This window comes from Suricata suricatta, chromosome 12 (assembly GCF_006229205.1).
Source record: "Suricata suricatta isolate VVHF042 chromosome 12, meerkat_22Aug2017_6uvM2_HiC, whole genome shotgun sequence".
NCBI classification, from domain to species: domain Eukaryota; kingdom Metazoa; phylum Chordata; class Mammalia; order Carnivora; family Herpestidae; genus Suricata; species Suricata suricatta.
The window spans coordinates 84,843,099-84,858,030 of NC_043711.1; the positions used below are offsets into that span (position 1 = coordinate 84,843,099).

General features: G+C 49.2%; 1 protein-coding gene and 1 long non-coding RNA gene across 2 annotated transcripts in view; one reads left to right on the forward strand and one right to left on the reverse strand.

The window, feature by feature from the left end:
- The window catches only part of TLDC2 (TBC/LysM-associated domain containing 2), a 20,544-nt gene extending 5,715 nt beyond the window's left edge, over positions 1 to 14,829 (forward strand). Inside the window, exons 2-7 of the mRNA XM_029915946.1 lie at positions 3,164 to 3,271; positions 4,479 to 4,628; positions 5,072 to 5,224; positions 7,704 to 7,799; positions 12,926 to 12,999; positions 14,251 to 14,829. Coding sequence (XP_029771806.1) covers positions 3,239 to 3,271; positions 4,479 to 4,628; positions 5,072 to 5,224; positions 7,704 to 7,799; positions 12,926 to 12,999; positions 14,251 to 14,440 — 696 coding nt within the window. The 5' untranslated portion in view covers positions 3,164 to 3,238 and the 3' untranslated portion in view covers positions 14,441 to 14,829. The remainder of the gene's footprint in view (positions 1 to 3,163; positions 3,272 to 4,478; positions 4,629 to 5,071; positions 5,225 to 7,703; positions 7,800 to 12,925; positions 13,000 to 14,250) is intronic.
- Positions 6,802 to 11,555, reverse strand: LOC115273060. Its single transcript, XR_003900641.1, has 2 exons — positions 11,307 to 11,555; positions 6,802 to 8,166 (listed from the first exon to the last, which is right to left on the reverse strand). It is a non-coding gene; the product is annotated as an uncharacterized LOC115273060 (long non-coding RNA).
- Positions 14,830 to 14,932: the final 103 nt, after the last annotated feature.

Here is a 14,932-nt window from a genome sequence, read left to right on the forward strand (position 1 = left end):
GGAACAAGAGGACAAAGAATGGGACAGCAAGGCAAAGCTCACTGGCTTCTCAAAGTGCCCAGTGCCCAATGGTTCAGGTATTGAGCATGGAGGAAATAATGTTGGGAGAGCCAGATGTGTGACCCCTGAACCGTTTATAGTTTAAACACATATTGCAACAGCCATGTTTGAGGTGGCAACAGGCCCCTTCACTTGCCTGTTTTCCCCATAATACAAGTCTTTTCTTCATCCCCCAACCTTCCTGGAGGGAGCATTGCCCCAGGAGGCCTGGCCTTGGGCAGTGTATCTAGGGACTCAAGTCCCCTCCACAAAGCCCAGCAAGGGGGATCTCATGTGCGCATGAAGCGGGCCACCTGAGCCAGTGGGCTCACCCACCCGACAGAGGCCAGGGGACCACTTGGCGGACATATTCTCCAGGGGATACTGCCCTGGTTGGAGACTGCTCATTCTGGGATCAAGCTGAAGCCACTTCCAACTTGGGGTTCTGTGATTCAAGAACACAGCGTTCACTGAATCCTACTATGAGCCAGGGACAGAAAGGTAACCCAAGTAAACAAAGCGCCTACTGTGTGCCAAACACTGGGCTTCCCATGCATGATCTCACCTACTGTCACAACAGGCCACTGAGGAAAGAATCACTGTCCCATCTGAGATCGGGGAGTAGCTAGGGCAGAGCCCTACAACATGGGGTGATTGATGGAGAATCCCATAGGAGTGCCCTTTCCTGTAGCAGCTGTACCTAATAAAGACAGGTTCCTAACAGTGGGCTTCAGGCACAGGTGCGGCCAGAAGAGTTGACAAGGCAAGAGTTCAGTGTCCTCCCTCTCTTTGGGCTGGAGGGGGCAGAACTGGGGCCAGAGGGTGACAAGGTCTTGTTTGTGTGTGTTTATGGGATTTGAGTTTCTGATGGACGATCATCACTGCCAGGCTTCCCACCTGGAACGGGAGCGGGCACAGGGCCAGGGCCTGCCGCCCTCGGGGCAGGTATAAGAGCCCGGGAGGAGGGCCTCTGCAGGACTGGGCAGAGGTTCCAGCCACCGCTGGGGGACCCGGGAGCCGAGCTAAAGCTGCTTCGGACAGACTTCCGAGTGGAAGAGTTGGTTCTGGAAGTGGCCCTCTCTCTGGGGAGAGTCTGGGAGACGCACTAAGGAAACCGTTGGGCTGGACAGGCTGCTGGAGGTTACCAGAAGCCACGGTCCTGCAGCGTGAGTACACTCTTCCAGGGTTCCTGCCTGTTTCTTCCCCACTGAGTGACTTCTTCCCTCCACTGAGGGACCGAGTGACTCTCTGTCCCAGAGGAGCCCAGTTCGAGCCTCAGTGGCCCCTTGTCAGGAATTTGAGCCCTGGAATTCTCAGAGGCAGTGTCAGGGCAGGCACTAGGCACTGTCACTTACCCAGTGCTATGAAACACCAGCCACTGAGGGTTATCTCCCCAAATGGGTAACAGAAGGATGGGGGCCGGGCTTAGCATCCTAGTTCTTTGGGGAGGGGGCGCAGAGAGAGCATCCCACGCAGGCTCCATGCTCAACACAGGGCCCGACAAAGGGCACCATTTCATGACCCTGAGCAGAGATCAAGAGCTGGACACTTAACCAACTGAGCCACTCAGACACCCCAGCATCCTAGTTCTTCAGGCATTATTTTCATTTACTCTTACAATAGCCCTATGAGGTGGGCACTAGTATTTTACAGGAGACTGAAGCACAGAGATGTTAAGTAACTTGCCCAGGGTCACATAGCAAGTAAGTGGCAAACCAGGATTTGAACTCCTGGACTCCTGTACTTGTAACCTCTGCGTTATGCTCTTGTGTGGCTGTGCTAAGTCTCTTCCCTTTCTGAGTGGTAATTTCCTTATCTGTAATTAAGGGCACAAAACTTGATAATCAGAAATATATTACCCTGAGCTACCCTAGAGATACCTTGAGATGAGTCGGCTTTAAGCACTGAGAAGCCTTGTTGGAAACATTTTCAAGAACTATGTGCATGTCAGCACCCAACGTTTGAAATTTATCATAAAGGATATAATCCGATTTACAAACAGTGAATTTCATTACAGTTTTGCTTGTAATTACAGAACAGTAGAAGCAAACAAAAGGTTCAACAGTTGAGGAATGTACGATATGTATCTTATGATAAAATAATATGTAGCCATTAAAAATCATGTGTTCCAGGGGTACTGAATGTCATTGGAAAATTCTCATTTGTTAAGTGGAAAAGGCACTTCATACAATTATACATGGTATGATGTATTTATAAAAGTGTGTATATATGTATATTAAATAAATGAAAAAGACTGGAAAAATAACCTTAAGGGTTGAGAGTTTATCTCTGAGAGATAGAATTATGAATATTTTTGTCTTTTTCTTGATTCTTTTCTAGATTTCTCAAAATTTCTATAATAAACATCTTTTTAAATTAGAAAAAAGATTTTTAAAATTTTACTTATTTGAAAAAATTTTTAAATGTTTATTTATTTTTGAGAAGGAGACAGAGTGCAAGTTGGGGAGGGGCAACGCAAGGGAGACACAGAATCTGAAGCAGGCTCCAGGCTCTAAGCTGTCAGCACAGAGCCTGACACGGGGCTCAAACTCACAAACTGTGAGATCATGATCTGAGTGGAAGTCAGACACTTAACTGACTGAGCCACCCAGGTGCCCCTGTTTTTTGTTTTTCAAAATCTGTTCTTTTGGTTTAGGCTTGACTCCTTTAGAGCTTCTGTTCTGATATACTCATTAGCTTTGAAAGGTAACTGAATTACTAGCAGTCAGTATTGTGAGGGCCTCTGAGATAATCTGGTCCAACATGTTTCATGTGGGAAAACTGAGGCCCAAGGGTATAAGGGACTATCTACGGTCAGAAAGAGAACCAGAAGCTCCAGACCTCTAGCCTGGCGTTGAGGCATCTGCCCAAAGGGCCACAATCCCTAGGCCAAACTGCGGAAGGGCAGGGAGGAGGAAGGGAATCACAGCTAGAATTTACCATGTATGGTTAATATGTGTTAGTTGAGAACTGCAAATTAGGCCTTGAATGCCGAGCGTAGCTGACCTCATAGCTCCACCCAGTGACAATTCGTCCTGGGAGTGACAGGTGAGAGGGAACAAAGGGCAGCTGGGTATCCTGAAGCTAGCAGGGTGTGCTCCAGGCCTCTCCCTCTCACCTCTAGGCCTCACCCGGCAGTGCTTTCTTCCCTGTGACGGCTGAGGACTCTTTCCGCCCACGGCTGGGCTCGGACAGGAGAATGAAAGGTCTCCGCTGGCATTACACCCGGCTGGTAAGGAGCCCAGCGTGGGCTGGGGGTAAGGTCAGCAGAGGTACTGGAGGCCGGATGTCTGGCAGGACGGGATCTGGGCTAGGATTGGATGCAGGCGGGAGACATGTCCCCCTTCCAAGTCCCTCCTCAGCTGGCCTGGAGTTCAGAGTTTGGGAACCCAGGCCTCGACACCCACCCCATGGTCCGGAGCCCCTTAGGAGCACAGACAGCTGTCTCCAGCCACACGGAGATCTGTCCAGAAGCCCCACTCAGCTAGGACCTGCTCCCTAGGCCTGAACCTGGGGAAAAACAAAGCAGTGTCCTGGTCATTTCTCATCCTCAAGGAGGCCTCTCCTTATGAAAAGTCCCCAAGTCACTGTGCCCCACGAGGCACATGTTTGCACACCCACAACATACACTGTGGTACAGAGCGGAAGCATAACTGAACGAATGCAAAACCAACATATATCCACACTGACACACACACACACACACACACACACACACACACGATTGTATCCCGACTCACAAACACATTGACGGGTAAACACACAAAGTTACTCAATATCTCCTCACGCTGATTCGCCTGCACAGGTCTATTTGAACCCAATGAATGCGTTCACAAGGACAAACACACATCTTACACAAACCCGGGCACACACTCTCTCACCTACTGCACGCCTTGTCTCATCTGCTGACTGCAAAGGCTCTGGCCCTTATTTTCTTTCCTTGTAAGAGAAGGACAGTAAGGAGCACATTCTTCTTAGGATTCTTGGGAAAACACAGGGAGGTCAGCACTGCAAGCACTTCACCCAGGCCTGGTCAAGTGTGTGACTACTGGAATTGGTAGTGTTAGGATTATTATTCCAGGTGCAGACGCACACAGGTGTAGCTCCCAGGGCCGGCTGGCTGCCACCCACCCTTCTCTCCTGCCCTGAGCTTAGAACTTGATCATCTGCATCTGGGGCAGACAGAAAACCATAGTGCCCATGGTCACATCTGATGGGCACACATACCTCTGACCTCTGGCTGGCAGGGGCCAGGACAGAAGCCGGACGCAGGCAGGGGCAGTCTTGTCTGTCATGGGCGCCAGCCTCCTCTGGCTGGGCTGGCAGTTGCAGGGCCCTGGGAAGGGGTGATGAGGCAGCTGAGGCTCTTGGGCTCCAGAGGTGTGGAAGCTGGTGTCTCCTTGTGTCTTGACTCACCAGGGCTCTTGGTGTCTTGGCAGCCCAGCCAGGCGGAGGACGCTCTGCCTGTGGAGGAGGGTGAGGAAGAGAAGACAGCCCCAGCCCCATTGTCAGCTTCTGTTCCTGAAGATCCCGTGGAGCCCCAGCTGGCGGAGGCCAGCCGGATTCTAGGAGCCTCAGAGATCAGGCAGGTGCGAGGAGCCCAAGGGCCCCCCTCCTGCCCTACCCCAGCCAGGTCCAGGGGCACCGGGGATCACTCCTGCTATGTCCCAAAGCTGGATGGTGGTGGAAGGATGAGGTAGGGAGGATTGGGGGAGGGTCCAGCATCTCATCTATTCTCCAGCCTTTAGGGACCAAGGTGACCAAAAGGAGAGGGTCCTGAGGGAGACCTGACCTTGGTTCGAATCTTGTGGGCTTTAGGCAACTTGCTTCACCTCCTTGAGCCTCATTTTCCTCAACTATAAAATGGGAATAATAATCCCTCTCTCTGGGGGTTGCTAATGAGCCCTTGGGAACAGTAAACTCCTCTGTATCCTGTAAAGCCCCAGGCCCGTGAGAGTGGGATCCCAGAGGACATGGCACGAGAAGTGGGGCAGGACAAGGATCCACCACTCACCTCCAGCCCTGTCTCTAGCTCAGCCTCCACCTCCCGCCAAGAGTCACCGGACATTCCTGGAGCCTGGCCTTCTGTACGTCAAGAAATGGCTTCAGCCTACGGAGCCTTTACAGGCAGATGGAAGGCCAAAGTGGGCCAGTGCTGCTGGTGCTGAGGGACCAGGACGGGCAGGTAAGCTGGGCCAGGGCCCCAACCTGAAGTTCTGGGGGTGCCCAACCACACACCAGTGGGCCCGGCCCCCGGGGCAGTCCCAGGGACGAGAGGCAGAGGTGATAGCTCAAGTCACAATGATGATGACATTTGACACCTACATTGCTCAGAGTCCTTCCTTCCTCCCTTCATTTCCTAATTCATCCATTCAACACAGGTATATTAAGCACCTTCTATGTGCCCGCTTCGACGTGAACTAGACCAAGGTCAGGACAGAAGTGGTTCCGGCCCTTTTGGAGCTACAGGCCTAATAGGGAGTCAGGGCCGTGAGTTGAGCAAATAACCGGGGAGACATTTTAAGTGGAGGATCTATTCCTTAATGATCCATTTATGCTTTGAAAACATCACCCTGATGGGAGAATGGATTAGAGGGAGAGAGAGAGAGAGAGCTGGCCAGTGAGGAGGCAGCCAGAGCGCCTGCGTTTTACAGCAGGGACCTTGGGAGGGCGCTGTCTCAAATCCAGGCGGTCTCACCAACAGGGCGATTTCTGGCAGGCTCTCTAGACAGGGGCCAGGGGAGGGGATAAAAGCTGGTTTTCAACTGCTCTTGTGTGGAAGGTACATGTTAGAGCTGGGAGCTATCTCATGGGGCCCTGAGGACCTTCACATGGGCCGGAGCTCCTAACATCCTCAAGATGCTGATCCAGAACTTTCCACCTCAAGGCCAGGGAGCTCACTTCTTCAGGATGGAGCCCCTTCCTTGGCTGGATGCCACTGACCAGGAGGAAGTTTTCCTTATATTAAGCCAAAACCTATTTCCCATGGATGCCTCCCAATGATCCTGCCTCTGCCCCTCAACACCATGTATTAGAGGTGGACCTGCAGTCCACCAACTATGCCACAAGGGGAGAATGGCTAAGTGGGCTAAGGTCCCGCTACATAGTGAAACAGTGCCAAGGGTTAGTAAGAAAAATGATGTAGAATCATAGCTATTCAAAGTGTCAAGGTTTTGTTTTTATTTTATATTTTTATTTTTTAAGATTTTATTTTTAATTTTTAAGTAATCTCTATAGCCAATGTGGGACTTGAACTCACAACCCTGAGATCAAGAGCTGCATGCTCCACCAACTGAGCCAGCCAGGTGCCCCAAGTTTTTTTTTCATGATGTTTACTTATTTATTTTTGAGAGAGAAAGAAAGAGAGAGCAAGCAGGGGAGGGGCAGAGAGAGAGGGAGACAGAGCCCAAGCAGGTTCCGTGCTTCCGGCACAACAAGCCTGATGCATGGCCCGAACTCACGAACTGTGAGATCATGACCTGAGTTGAAATCAAGTCAGACGCCTAAGCGAGTCACCCAAGTGCCCTTCAAGTTTTTGTTTAAAAATTTTTTTTAAGTGTATTTATTTTTGAGAGAGAGGGGGACACACGGAGTGCAAGTGGCGAGCAGCAGAGAGAGACACACACACAGAATCTGAAGCAGGCTCCAGGCTCTGAGCTGTCAGCACAGATCCTGACGCAGGGCTCGAATTCAGGAGCCATGAGATCATGACCTGAGCCAAAGTTGGACACTTAACCAACTGAGCCACCCAGGCGCCCCAAGTTTTTTTTTTTTTTTTAAAGTAGGCTATGAAAGGTACTCTTGGACCAGTGGAAAAAGTGTATTATGAACTGGATACTAGATAATATTATGAAATTGCTCTTAATTTTCTTAGGTGAAATGATAGCATTGTGGTTATACACGAGAAAGTCCCCATTCTTGGAGCTGAACTATTTAGGGGTAAAACATTATAATACCTGCAAATTCAAGAGGACACCAAAAAATAAAAGGAGAGAGAAAGCAAATATGGCAAACACATTTTACAGTTCTATATCCTCAGATATCTGTGTCTGGCTTTTACTTCTTAGGATTTTGAACTTTAGAAAGACAAGTGAAGGGGGGAAGCAGCTTACAAACCAGTACAGGGCTCCTGGTTGGCTCATTTGAAAGAACATCTGACTCTTGATCTCAGGGTCGTGAGTTCAAGCCCTACACTTTGGGTGTAGAAATTACCTAAATAAACAAAACTTAAAAAAAGAAAGCCAGATGTACTATAGGATCTGGTTTTCTATATAAGAATACGTACACTGGCATTAAACAGACACTGGGAGGAAAGGCACAAAAATGTCAATCGTTATCTTGGGGAGCAGAGGGGGATTGGGGATGGCTTTATCTTTTCTTTCTGCTTGTCTGTAACTTCTAATAATTTTCTACAAGAATTACTTATACAAAATAAGTACATTTAAGGAAAAGTAGGAGGACACCAGCCAGGGCTCTTCCTTGGGGAGTGTTAAGGGAAAGGACACACATTGATGGGCCTGGGGCCCTCCCGATCCCCCCGACTCTGTCCCAGGCTTCCCAGGGGCCCTACTAGGATGAGGCTATGTTACTACGCCTGGAGAGTGGAGTTGCCAGAGGACCTCCACTCCCTTCCAGCTGCAACTTCAAGTTCTTCTGCTTTCCAGATGTTTGGGGCCTTCTCCTCCTCGGCTATTCGACTCAGCAAAGGCTTCTACGGTACTGGCGAGACATTTCTCTTCTCCTTCTCCCCACAGCTGAAGGTAATATTCCCAACCTTCTAGAGAGGGGGGAAGGAAGACTTATGACAAAGATCCTGGGGTCCTAGTGGTTCCCAGATCTATCCCCCATGCTGGGATGCCTGGTATTCATCTATCTTTCCACAGAGGGAATGCAACAGGGCAGTCATGGGCAGTGCATTGCCCATCTTCATTTCTTAAAATGCTCAGTAGGTCCCTGGCAACCGTGGACTAGCGCAGAGAGGAAGAGGCGTGTTGTTCACCAGATGCAGGCTGCAAAGACAAGATGGGTCTGAGTGCAGGTAGATCAGTGGGTGTCCAGGTAGGAAGATGAAGATACATACATCCATTGACTTCAGTCTTCTTATGAAGTATGGGGTGAGGTCATCAGCTAAAAGTGAGGATGGAGAAGTATGAAAGTTGAGCAGAGAGAAGGTATCAAATCATCATCACAGGAGTGGAAAGGGAAGCCCGCTAGAAAGAACCAGACAGGCATAAGGACAGCTAGATAGCGTTAACTGGAAATGGGGAGTGGCATTTGAAAGGCAAGCCAGTCACTTGGGCACGTGTTTTCCTCCAGCTGCATTCAGGTCCTCAGGATCAGGCATGGACAGAGTGGATGGGAGGGCACATCCAGGATGGGGCGTTGGCCACACTGGTTTGACAGAGGGAGAGAGGGAAGCAGAAGTTGAAGGGAGTGAAAATACAAAATGGACCACAGAACCTAAGGGATCGGTGGGGGAAGGGGAGCCAGGGAGGCTGAAGGACAATGAGGCAAAGATGAAAACAACAGATGAGAGGTGGCCTTGAGGTCAGAGACCTGGAGCAATGACACAAGTGGAAGAGTATGTTAGGATATAAGATACAGAGCGAGGGATGTTGGAAGTAGACTGGTAAGGGCAGGTTCTTGGGTGCGACTGTAAGGGACAGTGGCTGAAGGTGTAAGAAAACCCCTTGAGAGGAAGAGGGGAGGAGCTGAGGACAGCCATTGGAGGGGTCTGTGTGGATGGCGAAATTCACCAAGGACAAAGGCAGAAATTAGGAGGGAGTTGAGGATGGTGAGCTAGAGCTCATGCCTCTAATTAATGGTGACTGGTGACTAGGAGGTGAGGGACAGAGACAAGGTGACTGGTATAGTCATATAGCATTTGCTGCCAGAGAGCAGGGCTTTTGAAGGAGGAAGGGAAATAGCCCCCAATCTCTCCCATCTAAAGCTTTTCCATCTCTGGGCTATTTAGTGACTAAAACTACTTAGCACTGCATGCCTGGCATGAAAAGCACTACTTAAATTTTTTTAAATGTTTATTTATTTTTGAAAGATAGAGAGAAACACAGCATGAGTGGGAGAGGAGCAAAGAGAAAAGGAGACACAGAATCCAAAGCAGGCTCCAGGCTCTGCGCTGTCAGCACAGATTAGCTTCTAATTTAATTTCACAAATTAGTGCCTTTAATCATGACAACAATCCTATGAGGTACATACTATTGTCAGCACCATCTTACGGTTGAGGAAACTGAGGCACAGAGAGGTTGAGTAACTTGCTCAACCTCACACAGCCTGTCAGTAGTAAGGATGAGATGCAGAAACAGGCCCTGGAGCTTGAAACTCAGTCACAGCACTACACGACCTTTCCAAATGTCAGAAGTTCCCTACCCTGAGATGCTCTCAGGCTCGCAGAGGAGAGATGAGCACATTCTAGAATGATCAGTGCCGTGGAAGACACTCCAAAGAGGAGCACATAGATCAAATGGGGGTGGGGAGATCAAAGGAGACTTCCTAGAGGAGGAGCTTCTTGAATTGGGTCTTGATGGACAAACAGAAGATCACCAGGTAATGGGGGCATAGGGAAAAGTCTTCTTGGAGCATGTGCAAAGGCACAGTAATTGGAAAGAAGACAAGGCCCATTTAGGAATCCAAAGATGAATGGGTAGGGGGTCAGAGTGTGTGAGGGAAGACACTACCCTGTGCATTGCATAGCATGCCCTCACGAAATATTTGTTCAATGGATAAAGAACCAGTTGCAAGTGTTTTTATATGCTATTAGAGATCTCCCCTCCAACGCATGGACCAAGAACCTACACATACGCTCAGCAATTATTTGATCACATGACAAGGAGGTCACAAGGAGCTATCGACTCCATGCTAAAGGCAAAATGTACTCTATTACATTGCCTCCATCAGCCAGTCCGATAATCTTTCCAGGAAACAGGAAAGGGGTCTGTTGTTCACAGTAAACCCATGCTGGATTCTAATTCCTACTTGCCTTCCTGTATTCACCTACTAGAATTCTAAAGTTCTAGGAGTTTCCTCCTGTTGCATTGATAACTCCTTGGCAGGATCGTTTGCTGGTTCCTTTTCATCTCCCAAACCTTTTAACATCAGAAGGTCCTGGAACTCAGCTTTTGGTTCTTGACTCTTCTTTACCCTCATTTCCTTCAGGGTCTCTCCATTCTCACTGTTTTCCTTGCCACCCGTGTGCTGATGGCTTCTACCTCTGGACTCCAAGCTGACATATATCCAACTAGTACCCAGCATTTCTGCTTGGACCCCAGACATGGTGCTGCAAACCTCACCTGTCCAAAACCAAGTTCCTGACTGTCCCCCTAAAATCTGCTCATCCTGCCATCTTCCCCAGTGAAGCTAATGGCACCTCCATCTTTTCTGCTACTGAGACCAAAAATTTTTGAGTTCCAAACTCTTTTCACATCCTACATCCGAGCTGTCAATGAACCCTGATGGCTCTGCCATGTCTATCTATATTCAGAACCCACAACTTCTCACCTTGTCCCTTGCTGTAACCTGGATCAGGCCACCATCATTCCTTGTCCTTGTTCCTGCTACAGCCTCCTAATAGGTCTCCCTGGTTCCACCTCGGTCATCACAATAGCGAGAGTGCTCCTTTTAAAAAGGTCAGTCAGAGCATGTCACTCCTTGGCTTCAACCTGCCAATGGCTTCCTTTCTTGGAGAAAAGCCAAAGTCTTTATAATAACCAAGAAGTCCCTACATTTTCTGGCCTCTCTCTTATGTTGTTTCTTGCTATTTTTCCCCTCACTCTGCTCAAGCCACAATGAGCTCTGAGCTGGTTGTGAAACATTCAGACCTGCACCTACCTCAGGGTCTTTGCACATGCTGTTCCGCCTAGGCTGCCTTCTACTGGATCACCACATGGCTCAGCGCTCACCTCCTTTAGGATTCGGCTCAAATGTCACCATCACAGAGAGGCTCTCTGTGACCATCTAATTTAAATTTATAACATTCCATTCCTTGGAAACACTTTTTTGTCCTCATCTACTTTTTTATCCTTAGCATTTGTCACCACCTAACATATTTTACTTAGTTACCTGCCTCCACCTGCTAGAATGGGAGTCCTGTGAAGGCAAGAATTTTTGTCTGTTATAGTCACCATTCTACCCAGGATATAAAACAGTGCCTGGTACTAAATGCTTGAAATGAACTAGTTTTACAGGGGCTGTCTTCGCAGCCTTCTGTCATGGAATCTCGCCTTTTCCCAAACTGGGTAGTCTCTACTCACCTTTGATCTTTTAGCACCTCTTGTGTTCCTTATGAATTCCCACTGTCTCCTTGATGGCAAACAGCCCCATGAACACGGTCTTAGTTTCTTCTGTAGCAATGTTTATCTTACTCCTTCGAGTCTGAAGGCCCCATTCTCCGATGAAGGTAGAGGTGGCGGAATTGAATGGTTCTGTCTGGGGGCCCCGGGGTGGCTCAGTCGGTTGAGCGTCCGGCTTCGGCTCAGGTCATGATCTCGCGGCTCGTCGGTTCGAGCCCTGCGTCGGGTTCTGTGCTGACAGCTAGCTCAGAGACTGGAGCCTGCTTCGGATTCTGTGTCTCCCTCTCTCTCTCTGACCCTGCCCTGCTTGTGCTCTCTCTGTCTCTCAAAAATTAAAAAAAAATAATTAATTAAAAAATGTTAAAAATTTTTGAATGGTTCTGTCTTCTCATGGTCACTTGTTAATATTATCTCAGCTCTTCTGAGCCCAGAGCTTATTTTTATTAGTCTATGTTCTTGCTAAAAACTCTTTGGTTGCTCACAGAATATGTTGAACAACTAATTACAGGTAGTGATATGCTATACCTTTGTGGTCCTCTAAAAATATTTTTATTAGCCAAATTGACTCTTGATTAATTAATTCATTCAACAGCTCTCTATGCTGTGTGTTGGGACACGCCCTCACAGAGCTTACATATTAGTGGGACGGGCAATGGCACATTGGCATGTGAAGAGGGTCATCTCAAAGAGTGGTAAATACTGAGGGAAAGGACACAGGGTCTGGGAGGAAGGGCTACTTCAGACAGGGCGATCCAGGAAACTTCTCCGGGATGACATTTGGTCTGAACGATGAGAAGTAGGCCAATTAAGGGTCTGGGGGAAAAGCATTCTCAGTAGAGGGATCTGCACGTGTGGCGAGGCCAGGGTAGCTGAAGTGCAGTCAGCAAGGGGGAGAGGAGGTCCGTGAGGAAAGCAGGGAGCAGAGCAGGCCGGGCTTTCAGCTACAGCCAGGAGTTGGATTTTATTCCCACTGCAATGGGAAGCCCTGGGAGGGCTTTAGGCAGAGGAGTAATGTCCAAGCCCATTGCAGTGTGGAGGTGGGCTGTGGGTGGGTGCCAGTGGAGGCAGGGATGCTTAGGAGGCTGTGAGCGAGTGAGGAGTGACTGTGGTGTGGATGGGGTGTGCAAGAGAGGAGACAGACGGGACAGAAATGGGGGTGGTCTGGGTGTCTCTGGGGTGGAGCCCACAGCCCACAAGACTTGCTGAGGAGCAGGAGTATGAGACAGCACAGGGCAGGCTTCAGCGAGAGATGAGGAAACAGTGGATGGCAGGATCAGGGCCCAGCTCCCGACCTGGACCTACCCCTTCCTCTCCAGCTTTGGAAATAGGATGCTTCAGAGACTTTAGTCTGTTCCTTTGGGGTTGTGGGATTTCAGACTGGAAGGAGCAGGTGAGTCTCCGCGGGGAAGAATGGAAAGAAATCCAAGAGTCTAGGGGCCGGGGTACTTCCTATCACTTAGCTGCTGCTTGGGCCTGGATATTCCATTCAATCCACGATGGAACGACTGCCCCCCAGTGGTGAGGAGTCAAACTGCAAGGTCAGGACTCCTCCAGTAACCCAGCCTTTTCCTGTCACCCAGGTCTTCAAGTGGACAGGAAGGAATTCTTTCTTCGTGAAAGGAGACTTGGATTCACTCATGATGGGCAGTGGCAGGTGTGTGTCTCAGTCTTCCCTGGCTTTGGAGTCTTGGGGTAGTCTGTGTTCTGGTCCCTCTGCCATCCGGAAATGCTGGGTGAGGCTGCCCCAGACAAAATGAGGCTGGTGGTCCACTTCCAAGCCTCTTGCTTCAACACTGTCCAGGTGCTGCTCAGTCTCCCAGCCAAACCCCTCAAGCCCACGCTTGTAAACACTGAGAGGAAAGGATGGCCTGTGTGTATAGTAGGTGACACCCTAGTCTGAACACATGTGATCTGGGGAACAGCATTCCACATGGTTGGATGAGGCTAGAGTCAAGCGATGGGTGAGTCTTACATTTACCTGCCAGGCCCATAATCTCAGGGAACATAACTCACTGGGGGAAGGCGGGCATCTGCTCAGGAACCCAGCATGCATGCATGGGTGTGGGTGAGCATGCTGAGGGGCATGAGTGGGTTAGGAAGAAAGGGTTAGTCTTACCCCTGGAGAGACCTCCAAATTCAAGCAGAATAAAATCTTATCCTGAGGGCAAAGATGAAAGCATTGTTGGATTAGTACCAGGCAAATTCTTTGCTCTCCCAGCTGCCTGAAGGGCCCCTACTGAGCCAGTTTGGCAAAGAACACACCAGCCCCTAGGGATTTGCACTTCCCAGCCCTGGCCCACTTTGCCATCAGATGAGGACATTAGAGTGAACGGTTTCTGAAGTGTTTTGGGGGTTGAGTCCATGCCTTGAGAGTCACTCCTTTGGTTAACATTGCTATCTCCTTCCTTCCTCCCTTTTCTCTCTAATGTTTCTTTATTTTTGAGATAGAAGGAGAGTGAGCATGAGCGTGGGAGGAGCAGAGAGGGAGACATAGAACCCGAAGCAGGCTCCAGGCTCTGAACTGTCAGCACAGAGCCTGACATGGGGCTCAAACTCACGACTGTAAGATCATGAGTTGAGCCAAAGTTGGACACTTAACTGACTAAACCACCCAAGTGCCTGAGTATTACCATTGTTAGAATGTTCCACATGTTCTAAAACTGGACTGTGGTGATGGTTATACCACTGTATATATTTATTAAAATAATTTAACTGTAAAAAAATGCTCTAAGCCCTATGAGGAACACCATGTGGAGTTCCCAACAATTCTGGAAAAATCGACTTAAGGGAAGATGAAACAGGCAAAACAGAGCTGCGGTCATGGTGTGGCCAAAGGCTGATGGTGTGGATCTGGAAGCTCAACCTCCAGGCATGAGCCATGCTGAGATTTTCCTCTTCTTTTTAGTGGCCAGTTCGGACTGTGGTTGGATGGAGACTTATATCATGGCGGAAGCCACCCATGTGCAACCTTCAACAATGAGGTGCTGGCCCGGCGAGAGCAGTTCTGCATCAAGGAGCTGGAGGCCTGGGTCCTGAGCGGATGCACCCATGGTGGGAAGCTTCCAGAAGCAACAAGTGCCCAGACCTGCTCATGAATGCCTTCTAGACTCTCCTTACAGAGGGCTGTCCATTTTCCCTGATGCTTGGATGACTATGGTTTGTAAGCAATCCTCGCTGTGGCCTGGGGACCCAAGACAGTCATGGAAACAAGCAGTGTTCTCCTGGGGATGTGACTTGGAAGGAGTGAAAGGCACTCACACCTCACCTGGGCAGCACAGAGTCCCTCATGAAATTTCTTTTTATGTATTTATTGTTTTAAGTAGGCTCCATGTCCATCATGGAGTTCAAATTCAAGACCCCAAGATTAAGAGTTGTGTGTTCCACCGACTGAGCCAGCCAGGCACCCCCTGAAATTTCTTTTTAGAGATTATACAATGAATACATGTTTGTTGTAGAGAAAACAGAAGACATTTAAAAAGTTAAAACTTCCTGGGGCGCCTGGCTGGCTCAGTCGGTTAAGTGTCGGACTTTGGCTCAGGTCACGATCTCGTGGTTCGTGAGTTTGGGCCCCGCGTTGGACTGTGTGC